The sequence below is a fragment of the Oryctolagus cuniculus genome, chromosome 1, assembly GCF_051225735.1.
Source record: "Oryctolagus cuniculus isolate XC-2025 breed Fujian yellow rabbit chromosome 1, ASM5122573v1, whole genome shotgun sequence".
Lineage (NCBI taxonomy): Eukaryota > Metazoa > Chordata > Mammalia > Lagomorpha > Leporidae > Oryctolagus > Oryctolagus cuniculus.
In genome coordinates, this window is record NC_142867.1 from 4,453,424 (window position 1) to 4,466,383 (window position 12,960).

Below are 12,960 nucleotides of genomic sequence, written 5' to 3' on the forward strand. Positions count from 1 at the left end.
CTGCAGCCAGGGCTCGGGGTGGGGAGCACTGTCCAGCCCTGCTCCCCTTGCGAGCCCCCAGCTGCCTGGGGCTGGGAGGGGCAGGAGGGGGCGCCGGAGCTGGGCTCTCATCCCGGACTCACAGCTGGACGAACATCTGCCCAGCAGGAGCAGCTTACCAAGAGCTTTCATGCAGCCCCGGGCGGGGGGGCAGCGGGAGAGGGGAGCCTTGTTCCCATTTTACAGCCAGGGCCATCAAGGCTCAGAGAGGTTCATTCACCTGCTGTGGCCTGGAGCGTGCACACCTTCTCCCATGCATCACAGACCTGGGCGGGGGGGGCCCTGCCATGGGGCCGTCCCTCTGGGCGGCTGGGCTCTGCGGCTGTGGGTCAGCTCCTCGGTGGCCAGCGCGGGCCTCCTCGTGGTCCCAGGCCCACAGGTCAGGCATCTCCCTCTGCGCGTCTCCTACCAGTCTGTAGACACTGGCACCATCGTGGGTGGGACTTAGCGATTCATAAACAGCTTTACTGACACGGAAAATGCTCCCGTGTAAAGCACACATCCGGGATTTCTCAGTACCTTCCGTGTCGCGCCATCATCACCACCATCTAACTCCGGAACACCTCTGTCACAGCCAAAGGGAAGCCCCCGCACCCATCCACAGCCCCTCGCCCTGCCCCGGGCCCCTGGCAGCCAGCAACGCACTTCCTGTCCCCGTGGACGTCCCTATCCCAACGCGGCTCCTACAAGCGTGTCCCTTCGTGCCGGGACGCTTCACGCCACGGCGGGTGTCGCTGCCTCGCCTCCTGCCGTGCAGGGTGATCCGGCCTCGCACAGAGACAGCCTGGTGATACGGCCTCGCACAGAGACAGCCTGTGCGTACTCGCTGGCTGCTGGGACGGCTGCTCCGTGAACACCGGTGTGGACTCCACTGTGCGCTTCGGCTCCCTTGCATCTGGAGCCCAGAGCAGCCGCCCAGCTCCAAGCAGAGCGGCCCCAGGGCTGTGAAACCCCGGGCTTACCAGGTCCCCGGCCCTGGGTGGGGCCCGCAGAGAGCACAGAGCGGCAGAAGCTTTGCCGTGGGAACAGTCACCGTTCAGACGGGGGAGACAGAGGTCCTCACACGAGGGTCTCCAAAAAGTTCATGGAAGCGCATGCCGTGGAAGAACCGTGCGTGGAGTTAAATAAATGTTCTTGCACCTTTTAATTCTGTTTTTCACTTTTTTTTTAAGTCTGATGAGCAGAGAGACAAAGAGAGAGCTCCCTCTGCCAGTTCATCCCCCTGATGCCCATAACAGCTGGGACTGGGCCAGGGATGCACCCCAGGTCTCCCCTTGCAAGACCAGAAGCCAAGGACCCGGCCATCGCCGCTGCTGCTCCTTGACCACCTGGCCCTGGCCGGCAGCCGCTGCCCTGTCGTCCTGGACTATCTCGGGTGTCATCCGTGCCTTGGGCGCGGTGCAGGCTCTGTGGCCGCCCCCTTCCCTGCTCTCCCTCTCGGGCGCTTACTCAGCTTTACGAGGCCTCTCAGCAGCCTGGAGGGGCCTGGCCTGCATCCCCACCTCACGCCACCCACCCTGCTGGAGTCCCGGGCTGGTTCCCGGCACCCAGGAAGGCACAGAGCAAACGTGTGCTGGAGACTCGGCTCCCACCTCTGGTCCACTTCACCTCTCCAGAGGCTGCTGACCCCTGCCCTCGTCCCTCCCCGGGGCCCTCACCCAACAGGCCCTGCAGGGTTAGGGCTCGGCATACTCCAAGTTCACGCTGAACCAGGGCACAGGTTAAACCTGGGGCCGCCGCCTCCACGAAGATCGGCGTCACTAGCACAGGGAGCTGTCCGGCGGCCCTTGCCCAAGTTCGATGCACCCAACAGAAGCGCACCCGGGGCAGGTGGGGGTCTGTCCCTCAGGCCGGCTCCCCGCAGCCTCCGACGTTGGTTGAAGGAATACCTGAGTGGAGGCCGCGCGTGGCCGAGAGGCTGAGCTACCAGCTCAGGTGGCAGGTGTCTGGCGGGATCTGGTTCCCTCGGACAAAGGCCAGCGTGGGGGGCAGGTGAATAAATCATGAGGGGCCTGGCTGGACAGGGGCAGGACAGCTGGCCTCGTTCTGGGAGCCGAGGAGCCGCAGCTGGGTGGTGAGCAGCCAGGGGCACAGCACGGGGCGTAGGAGGCTGCGGGGGGCTGGCAGGCCCACCTCCACCTTTTCTCCCCGAGAAGGGAGAGGTCATGGGTCAGCAGGACCCGGCTGGAGGTGGGGGCGGGGCACAGAGGCATCTGGGGCTGCCATTCTAGAACCCTGGCGCTCTCCTGGGAGGGGTGGAGGCTACAACAGGAGGGTGAGGGAGCCCCAGGGAGACACAGGGTGTGAGTGGATCAGAGACACCGCTGGGCAGAGGTGGAGATCAGAGGTGGCTGGAGTGAGGGGGGCAGGTGAAGCCGACTCAGAGACACCTGGGGTGGAAGGGGTGGGGGTGGAGGGTGCAGGAGCCGGGGAGCGGGAGAGCAGATGCTGGGGTGGCGGCCGGGAGTCTGGGTGTGCAGGAACAGTCAGTGGAGCCCAGGGGGCTCGGTGTGGCCCACGTGTGGGCTGGAGGGCGGCAGCATGGGGGCAGGGAGGACTTCGAGAGAGGGGCTTTGCCAGGCTGGCAGAGCTGTGCCAGGGGCCATGGGGGGAGGGACCCGGAGAAGAGCAGCGGGGGCCCTGGGGACCACACCCGCAGCTGCCCACAAAGCTGTCTTCCTACAGGACTGGGAGAGCGCAGCGGGGGGCCATCCCCATGGCCCTGCCCCAGGGCCCGGCCGAGGGCAGCCTCCCGTCCGGCGAGACCAGCCCTTCGGAGGGTGCTTCAGGGCCCAGCCAAGCCCCGGCCAGCCCCGCAGCCAGCAGGCGCCGGGCGCTCCTCCGGGATCTCGAGGCCCAGGTGCAGGCGGCCTACGGGCAGGTAAAGGGGGCAGGGAAGAGCCTGCCCCGGGCTGTGGGGACAAGCGGGGTGGCAGGGACCCTGCTGGGGGCCGCCGTAGCACAGACCCAGGCCTGAGTCCAGGGAGAGGACTCGGGACACCCTGTGGACGGGGGACCAGCAGCCGCGTCCCCCTTCAGCTCCTAGGGCACGGGCTGGAGCAGGCAGGGGGTGCCCGGGAACCCGCTGAGCCAGGCTGAGCCCGGGTCCCACAGGGAAGGCAGGGCTTCCTCAGGCAGGGCCGGGGTGCCTCCCCTCTCCAAGGCCGGCTGTTCCAGGGAGAGGTGCCTGGCACCCAGCGCCGGCTTCTGAAGACTGGGAAGGATTAGGGGCAGCCATGAGGGGTGTGGGGAGCCCGGACGACCCCCAGGAGGAGGCGTGGGGAGGCTGTGCCTTCCAGGGGGCCCCAAGTGGCCCCCCTCACGGCAGTGATGCTCAGAGATAATCCCGGATTAGGACCCGGGCCCCCGGGGCCCAGGGCCCCCCGCCTGCCCACCCGCCCCCGATCTTGCCCACAAAACCCTAGGAAAATCCCAGCAGTGCTCCCCGGCTCTTGCTGGGAGCGGCTGGGGGCTGGCGGCAGCCACCGCCTCCGCGCCCTGGGCTCCAGGCCCGGCATGGTTCAGGAGCCCATGGGGAACTGTGCCAAGCGGCCCTGGCGCCGGGGACCTAAGGTAGGCGGGGCAGCGGGCTGGGCTCCAGCTCTGGCCAGAGTGCCGGCCAGGGGTCGGAGCAGGGTGTGGCTGTGGGATGATGGGGTTGGAGACTCCCCCCACCCATGCCCCCAACTCTGCCCTGTCCTGGTCTCGGCTCATACAGATCCCTGGGTCTCCCCCGCCGGGCTCATGGGGACCCCAGCCCCCCGACCCCACAGTGGGCCCCACTCTGACAGCCAGCCATGGCCTCAGGGACCTTGGCCGAGTCTGCCCACTCCTCTGGGCCTTGGTTTGCCCAACTGAACCCTTAAGGGAGAGGCCTCTGCCCTGACCGCTAGTGGGTGAGGACCCCAACCATCCTGAGTCCCTTCCCCACCGCCTGGCGCTGGGTTCCAAAGACACGCGCCGCCCTGGAGAGGCGCTGGGGAGGGGCATGCGGCCACCGTGCCAGCTCACTGCTCCCTCTGCTGCAGGACCCCTGGCAGTGGTCGGGCTCCCCGACAGGGGGCTCCCACCCCGGGCCCGGCCCCAGCCCCGAGGAACAGGGGGGCGTCCCGGGCTACTCGGTGCTCGGCAGCCTGGTGGGGCCAGCCTGCATCTTCCTGCGGCCCAGCATTGCCGCCACGCAGCTCGTATGTACGGCCGCCGCCAGCCCTCGTCCCCGGGCTCTGCCCCTCCTGGAGCAGGACGGAGAGGCTGGAGCAGGGACGCGCGATCAAAGGCGCCAGACCCGGGGTGGGGGCAGCCAGGGGCCCTCAAACCCAGACAGCCCCAGGGAGGCAGCCGGGAAAGAGGGGCCAGGGGTCAGCCGCAGGGGCGGGCCTCTGAGACGACCACGGAGGGGCAGGGCGGGAGGGGGCAGGGCCCCCAGGAGAGGGACCGAGTCTGAGGTTCCGCCTCAGCCCCAGAGGGAGCTCCCCGTGTTCAGGAAGAGGGGTGCGGGGGCCGGCGAGGCCACAGGAGCCACTGGCCGGTGGCAGGGAAGGGGCCAGGCAGTGTCAGACAGATGCAGGCCTTGGGTGTCCGGGGTGGGGGTGGGGCACCCCCAAGGGATGAGGGGGAGGGCTCCAGGGAGGCCCTAACTGTTCTGCGTGTGCCCCTCAGGACCGGGAGCTGCGGCCCGAGGAGATTGAAGGTACAGAGCTGGCGAGGAAAGCAGGCACCCTGGAGCGGGGGGCACGGGGCAGGGGGCACGGGGCGGGGCCTGGCAGTCCCCGGGCGCAGCGGGGGGCGAGAGGGCGGCCAGAAGCAGCGGGGGGGGGGGGGAGGCTGACAGGACAGCCCCGCCCCCCCGCCTGCTGTTGCTGCCTTGGTCGCGTTCACAGGCAGGCCGGTCATATCTGTTCCCCCACGGACACTTCCTGGGTGCCCGGCCCAGGACTAGACTAGAGGTGGCCACGCCCCCGGAGGTGGACGTCCATCACAAGTAGACGCTGCCAGGCGCACTCCAGGCCTGGGCAAAGGGGCTGCAGGGGACACGTTACGGGGGAGGTGACAGAGAAGCGAAGCAGAGAGGAACGTTCCGGAAGGCAGGCTCCATGAGGTCAGGGATTTGCTTTCTCTGTCTTCCTCCCTCCTCCCTCTTGCCCCCCCTCCTCCCTTTTCTTAGTCCTCGGTGCCAGAGCGCAGCCCGGCTCACGGCAGGTGCACCTTAGAACAACTAGAAGGGACAGCTGTGCCAAGGCCCTGAGACGCCTGAGAGCTTGGTTGTGTAGGGGGATGTAGGGGGAGGCAATGATGGGGCCAAGGAGAGGAGGGTGGGCTGGTCCAGGCCGGGATTCCGGGGGGCGTGGGGGAAAGACTGACCCGACCCTGCCCGGCAGAGCTGCAGGCCGCCTTCCAGGAGTTCGACCGAGACCGGGACGGCTACATCGGCTACCGGGAGCTGGGTGCCTGCATGCGGACCCTGGGCTACATGCCCACGGAGATGGAGCTCATTGAGATCTCGCAGCAGATCAGTAGGTGCCTTGGGCCCGTGCCCACCCCTGGGGCCTGCCCAGCTCGCCCCCAGGACCCCGCGGGCCCTTGGTCACCCTCATGGCAGGACGTCTGCCTCCCAGAATCTCACCAGCCTCTGGGGGGGGGGGGACAAGGACCATGATCCCATTTCACAGATGGGGAAACTGAGTCTCTGAATGGGTAGGGGGCTCGCTGAAGGCCGCCCAACCTTGCAGACAACAGAAACGCGTGGGGGAACGTCCTAGGGGAAGCCCCAGGAAGTCTGAACAGTGCTGTTCCCCTCCCGCCCCTGGGTGACTCCGATTCCCAGCAGGCACTGCGCCTGGTCCAGCCGGTGGGCACACTGGGAGGGAAGGGCCAGGTGCGGGGCCAGGGGCTGCCGGGCAGCGGTGTCTGATGGACGTGGCCCCCAGGTGGCGGGAAGGTGGACTTTGAAGATTTCGTGGAGTTGATGGGCCCCAAGCTGCTGGCGGAGACGGCGGACATGATCGGGGTCAGGGAGCTCCGAGACGCCTTCCGGGAGGTGCGGCCGGGCGGGGATGGGGGGCGGGGGCGGGCTGCCCTGCGGGACTCAGCCGGTGACCCCACGGCACGACCCCTGCCACCACAGTTCGACACCAACCGGGATGGCTGCATCAGCATAGGCGAGCTCCGGGCAGCCCTCAAGGCCCTGCTGGGCGAGCGCGTCAGCCAGCGGGAGGTGGACGAGATCCTGCGAGACGTGGACCTCAACGGGGACGGCCTGGTGGACTTCGAAGGTGCCCGCCGGGGGGGCTGGGGAGGCCGTGGGGGGGCCCTGGGTGCCGGGAAGGTGCCCGCCGGGGGGGCCAGGGAGGCCGTGGGGGGGCCCTGGGTGCCGGGAAGGTGCCCACTGGGGGGGCTGGGGAGGCCGTGGGGGGGCCCTGGGTGCCAGGAAGGTGCCCGCCAGGGAGGCTGTGCGGGGACCCTGGGTGCTGGGAAGGTGCCCGCCAGGGGGGCTGGGGAGGCTGTGGGGGGGCCCTGGGTGCCAGGAAGGTGCCCGCCGGGGTGCTGAGGAGGCCGTGGGGGGCCCTGGGTGCCGGGAAGGTGCCCACCAGGGGGGCTTGGGAGGCCGTGGGGGGGCCCTGGGCGCCAGGAAGGTGCCCGCCGGGGAGGCCATGGGGGGGCCCTGGGTGCCGGGAAGGTGCCCGCTGGGGGGGCTGGGGAGGCCGTGGGGGACCCTGGGTGCCGGGAAGGTGCCCACCAGGGGGGCTGAGGAGGCTGTGGGGGGCCCTGGGCGCCGGGCTCCGCGTGCCTTGAGCTTTCCCTGTTAATGACCGCCAAGAAGGGACTGTGTCCACCCTGTCGGTAGACAAAGAAGGGCTTTTCTCAGGAAAGCTTAGGTCCTGGCTAAAGGGGTCAGGTTTGAGCCTGGGCGGCTGATCCAGAACCAGACCGGTCTTCCTGGATGGTGCCGGCCCATAGTGGGAAAGCCAGGATCAGCTGAGGCCAGGAAGCCGAGGAAAATCAGCACACAGGAATGTGTCCCCGAAGTAAGCCCTAGACAGCAGCTGAGCTCCCCCTTCCCAGCAGCCAAAGCGAAGAAGGAAACAGGTTCCGTGGCAAGGTTACTATGACTGCTGCCCCCTTCTGGCCCCGCCAGACACAGGGTGCCCCAATGACCCTCCCTAAGCCCAAGTCCTGCCCACCCCAAGGCTGCAGGATCCCCCTGGGCCCCTAGTGGAGCAGACCTAAGACCCTGGCTTTGTCCTGGCAGAGTTTGTGCGGATGATGTCTCGCTGAGCCAGTGCCGAAGCTGGAGGCGGCACGGCAGGTGGGATCCGGGAAGGCCGCCGTCCCCAGCCGACCCCTCCCCAACACCGGGCGCAGCGCCCCCTGCCGGCCGTCTCGGCCCCTCCGCGGTGCAGCTCTGTTTCTGGGGCAATAAAAGTTTTCAGGTCTGGGGAGGTGGCCTTCGCCTCTCACTCGCCTACCCTCGAGGTCCCTAAAAGCCAAGGCCGGGGCTGCCGTCGTGGGCCACCAGTGCCCTCAGCTGTGAGCCCGGGCCGGCGGGGACCCCCTCTTCTTCCTCGCTGGATCCTGGGCGCAGCTCCGCCCCCAGATCAGCGTCTCCCAGGGTCTGGGGTGCGGGGCCTGCCGCGTGGGCGGTGCGGCGGCGGCTGGAGGAAGCCCTTGGCTGGGAGGCCTTCCCCGAGCTTGCTTTGGGTGCTGGGCGCCCTTGGAGGGTGCGGCTGAGTTGACGGGGGCTCGGGGGCTGGCCCTTTCCGGAGACCCCTCAGCACGGGGAACCGAGACCCTCAGTGGGTCAGCCGAGGTCAGCCAAGGGGGTTGCGTCTGCCTGGAATCAGAAGGTGTCTGCTGGTTCTGCCCGCCCCCCCTTTGTCTTTTTTTTTTTTTTTTTTTTTAAGATTTTGGGTGCTGGCTGTGGCGTAGAAGGTAAAGTCACCACCTGCAGTGCCGGCATCCCATATGCGCGTGCTGGTTCGAGTCCCAGCTGCTCCACTTCCAATCCAGCTCTCTGCCAATGCACCTGGGAAAGCAGTGGAGGACGGCTTAAATCATTGGGCCCCAGCACCCGTTTGGGAGACCCAGAAGAAGCTCCTGGCTTCGGCCTGGCCCAGCTCTGGCCATTGCAGCCATCTGGGGAGTGAACCAGCGGATGGAAGACCTCTCTCTGTCTGTCACTCTGCCTTTCAGATTTATTTTTTAAATCTATTGATTTATTTGAAAGGCAGAGTGACAGAAGCCCAGAACTCCATCCGGGTCTCCCGTGCAGGTGCAGGGACTCAAGTGTTTGAACCCCGGTCGCAAGAGCAGGGAGCCCGACGGGCAGCAGAGCTGCCGGGCTCCCGCTCTCGCCCACCTGTGCCCCTCCCCGGCACCCGCCTCCTGGAGGACCCACAATGCCCGGCGTCTCCTGCAGAGCCTGCCCAGGCCCCTTTCCCAGCCTGGGACAGCAGACGGGGAGCAGTGTCTCCACCAGTACCCACTGCGGTCACACCACAGCTCAGGCCGGGACGGGGTGGGGGGTCCCCAGTCATCAGGAACTACTGCAGGCTGGGGGCCCCCAGGCAAGGCCCGGGCAGCTTCAATGCACCTGAGGGTCCTGGGGCTCGGGGGCGGCAGAGGGCGGCAAGGGCCGGGTGGGGGCGCTGCAGCCCCCGTAGGAGGCACATGGCCGTCCCTCTGGTCTGGTCGCAGCTCTGGCGTCTGCTGTGGGGACAGCGTCTCCACGGCACTCCTAGAGGGGCCTCGACCCGCACACCGAGGCCCGGAGTCTGAGGCTGGCACTCCCCGCGAGCTGCCACCCGATGCCACTCGTCTTGCGCTTGGTCGCGCTCTCGTTCAGGAACCGGCCTGGACTGCCCCCCCTGCTGCCCCCAGGCCAGCCCAGCCCATTTTCCTGGCACAGAAGATTCCAGAATCACCCAGCGCTGGCATAAAGTCACACACGATGGGATGGAGGAAGGCGACACGGCACCCAGGCCCGGGGACTGAAAACCCGCAGTGTGGAGCGGGGAGGGTGCCTCGCGCCGGGGCCACCCAGGAGGGGCCACGCTCGGCAGCCCCATCCGCGGGGGGGGGGGACGAGCCCGGTGCCCCGCCCGGCCTGTGGCCTGCATGCGAGGTGCCAGGGCTGGCTGCAGCTGCCTCAGCACCACTCGCCTGGCAGATCCCAATTAATCCTTAATCTCCAATTAGGCACTCCCCGCTGCCAAGCCGGCCGGCCTGGGGATGAGGCTGAGCCCCCCGAGCCCCCGCCGTCTCGGGGAGCCCGCACAGATGGCACAGATGGCACTGCTGCCCGGGAAGAAGGCCGTGGCCTCTCGGGGCTGGGGGCCGCGGCAGACATGAGCCAGGGAGAAGCCGAGGCTCGTTCACGGTCGTGTCCACGCGCCTGCCCGGCCCCAGCCTGGTGGGCTGTGCAGGGGAGGCGGCAGGGGCACTGCGGGGGGTTTTAGTCAGCCGCACGGGGCCCCCTGCCCCCCACCCCAGCTCTCACACACCCTGCTGGCGCACAGCATTCCTGGTCCAGGGGCAGGGGCCGGGGCCAGGCGAGGAGCAGTGGACTGGCCAGGACCACGGTGAGCCAGGAGCCCCTCAACCAGCTAACCGGGGCACCTGCTGCCCGGCAGCACCAACCGTCGCCAGCACAGCAGGCTGAGCCGTGAGAGCGGCTGGCTTCCCGAGGGAAGCTTTGCCTTCAGAGTTTGCCATTAAATCCATTTCAAATCCTCCTGGAATGGGGGCATGGACTCGGTGGCCTGGACCTCTCACGCCCCCAGGCGGCCAGCACCCACCTGGGGCGACACCCACTCACTATTTCACTGTGGCTTCAGAATTATGGGGGCGGCTGCCCAAAGAGGGTCCCGTCCAGTGCACACGCAGGAGTGGTCCCCTGTGTGTCAGTTGGCTCTGCAGAGAGCGGCGGCCACAGGTTATCTGCATGGAGCAGACAGATGCCACGTGGCTCCCCGGGACACAGCCCCGCCCCGTGTGGTTCGCTCGGTGGTGGTGGAGGGGGTGGGGGGGTGGGGGGGTGATTTTTGAATCGGGCTCTTGCTCTCTGGTGCGCCACCCAGCCCAGGTCACTGTGTAGATTTCCTGCCGCCGTCCTAGGATCCAGCCTGTCAACCGGGAGCCCTGATTCGCGTTCCTGGAGAAGAGCTTTGGAGACCACATCCCGGCCCTGCACCAGGCTGCCTGGTGCTTCTGGGTGGGGGGACCGGTGCTGGCTCCCAGGCCCTGCTGGCTGAGACGGCGAGGGGCGTGTGTGTGTATATATATAGCGACCTCTGTGTGCACGCTTAGGAAGCACATTTATAAACATTTTAAAATATTTATTTACCTTCAAGGCAGTTACGGGGTTTGGCGCTGTGGCGTAGTTGGTAAAGCCGCTGCCTGCAGTGCCGGCGTCCCTTCTGGGCACCATTTAGAGTCTCGGCTGCCCTACTTCTGACCCAGCTCTATGCTGTGGCCTGGAAAAGCAGCAGAAGGTGCCTGGGCCTCTGCACCTGCGTGGGAGACCTGGAAGAAGCTCCTGGCTCCTGGCTTCAGATTGGCACAGCTCCAGCTGTTGCCGCCATCTGGGGAATGAACCAGCATATGGAAGACCTCTCTCTGTCTGTCTGTCTCTCTCTCTCTGTCTCTCCTTCTCTCTATGTTAACTATTTTATTTACTTGAGGGGAAGAGTTACAGAGAGAGAGAGAGAGAGAGAGAGAGAGAGAGGTCTTCCATCCACTGGTTCACTCCCCAAATGACTGCAATGGCCAGAGCTGCACCAATCTGAAGCCAGGAGCCAGGAGCTTCCTCCGGGTCTCCCACGCGGGTGCAGAGGTTCAAGCACTTGGGCCATCCTCCACTGCTTTCCCAGGCCATGGCAGGGAGCTGGATCGGAAGTGGAGCAGCCAGGACTAGAACCGGTGCCCACATGGGATGCCAGCACTGCAGGCGGCGGCTTTACCCACTATGCCACAGCGCCAGCTTCTAAAAGCAATATTTTGAAAGAAAGAGAGAAAGAGAGAAAGAGAGAGAGAAAGAAAGAAAGAAAGAAAGAAAGAAAGAAAGAAAGAAAGAAAGAAAGAAAGAAGACAGTTACAGAGAGAAATGAAGGGAAAAACAGAAGGAGGGGAGCGACAGAGAGAGACTGGCACTGTGACGCAGTGGGTTAAATTGCTGCCTGTAACACCACACCAGCGAATGGGAAAATAGAAAATCTCTCTCTCCTCTAACTCTGCTTTTCAAAGAAATAAAATAAATATTTGAGAGAGAGAGAGAGAGAGACAGAGAGTGAGCGCTCTATCTTCCATGTGCTGGTTCACTCATACCCCAAATGGCCAAAACAGCCAGAGCTGAAGCCAGGAGCCTAAAACTCCATCCGGGTCTCCCACGCAGGTGCAGGGGCCCAGGCACTCGGGCCGTCTCCGCGGCTTTCCCAGGCGCGTTAGCAGGGAGCTGGACGGGAAGTGCGGCACCGGGACTGCTCGCGAGCCACGCAGGACCCCACCCTGAGGCCTCCGGCTGCAAGCCATTCCCGCGTGGGCCGCTGCGGGCCCTGCCCCAGCGTGTCTGTGGCTTCTCATGCCAACACCCAGGAACCCGACAGCCAGCGCCCACCCTGCGTGGACTGAATGTATCAATGTCTTTTCGTGTCCACCTCCGGGCTCAGAAGGGTTCCCTCGGCCTCCTGCAGGACACGGCTTCAACCAGCAGGGTGCAGCGCTGCTACCTGTAACCTGCAGAGCCCGCCACCTGCTCCCCGACCGCTCCCAGGGGGGCCGCCTCGCACCCCACGCACCAGGTCCACCAGACCCTTGGGGCACGTTCTGCGGCCCGTCTGGGACGTCCTAAACGGCTCTTCTTAGTTGTGTACAGGAAGTCCACTCATTGCCAAATGGGTGACGCCTGCGGCCCCCGCCCCAGCGTCAGGAACCCGGGACAGCTCTGCCCGGCTGACAAAACCACTCTTGAGCCATGGAACCGGGAATTGTCCCTCCCAAGGGGGTCGCGGGGCTGGAGTCCCGCAGGATGCGGGGTCCGCGTTGGGCGGCTTGTCCGCCGCGAGCATCTGACACGCGCCGCTTGGCTGGGCTTCCGTGGCTCCGCAGCCCAGAACACTTGCGTTCAGGTGTGCCACGGTTGTGGTTCGCTGCCTGTGGAGGGCAGGCTCCACTGCCCCAGCGCGGCGGTTGTGAATCTGCCGTAAACACGCACCTGCGAGGACGGGCGTTTTCAGATCAGCTGGGTCAACACCGGGCCGATCGCTGGCTTGCAGGATGAGGTCAGGCTGGGGCCTGGGAGAAGCCGTCACACTTCTCAGAGTGGCCGCGCCGTCCCAGGCCGTCGCTCCCGCACTTGCTGGCCGCTGGCAGGGTCAGGGTCCAGCTTTCAGTCGTTCCGATGCGTGTGCAGTGGCCTTTCCTGGTTGTGTAGCCACTCACTTTTCAACCTTTCATTACAAAATTTGTCAAACATAAAATTGAAATGTACATGGGAGACCAGGAAAAGCACCTGGCTCCCAGCTTCGGATCATCGCGGTGCGCCGGCCGCGGCGGCCATTGGAGGGTGAACCAACGGCAAAGGAAGACCTTTCTCTCTGTCTCTCTCTCTCACTGTCCACTCTGCCTGTCAAAAAAAAAAAAAAAAGAAAAAAAAAAAAGAAAAAACTGAAATGTACAGAAATAGAATGTTACCCACTAATATAAAGCTTTTTTTTTTACAAAAAAAAAAAGATTTATTTATCTGTTTGAAAGGCAGAGTTACAGAGAGGCAGAGAGAGAGAGAGAGAGAGAGAGGTCTTCCATGTGCTGGTTCACTCCCCAGATGGCCTCAACGGCTGGAGCTGGGCCAGCCTGAAGCCAGGAGCCAGGAGCTTCTTCCAGGTCTCCCATGTGGGTGTAGGGGCCCAAGGACTTGGGCCATCTTCC

The 12,960-nt window shown here is 65.4% G+C and overlaps 1 protein-coding gene across 6 annotated transcripts; it reads left to right on the forward strand.

Annotated features, from left to right (window-relative positions):
- The first annotated feature begins 1,787 nt into the window (after positions 1-1,787).
- On the forward strand, positions 1,788-7,475 carry CABP2 (calcium binding protein 2). Of its 6 annotated transcripts, none has more exons than XM_089315231.1 (7): positions 1,788-2,113; positions 2,725-2,899; positions 4,699-4,729; positions 5,418-5,552; positions 5,967-6,076; positions 6,164-6,311; positions 7,289-7,475. In XM_089315231.1, the coding sequence occupies exons 1-7, from the start codon at positions 2,043-2,045 to the stop codon at positions 7,312-7,314; spliced, it is 696 nt and encodes a 231-aa protein (XP_089171357.1). In that variant the 5' UTR covers positions 1,788-2,042; the 3' UTR covers positions 7,315-7,475. The 6 variants fall into 6 exon arrangements, with proteins under 6 accessions (XP_089171357.1, XP_089171311.1, XP_069917645.1 ...); XM_089315185.1 differs by having other exon boundaries at positions 1,790-2,113; positions 2,725-2,920; XM_070061544.2 differs by having other exon boundaries at positions 1,790-2,031; positions 2,725-2,920.
- Positions 7,476-12,960: the final 5,485 nt, after the last annotated feature.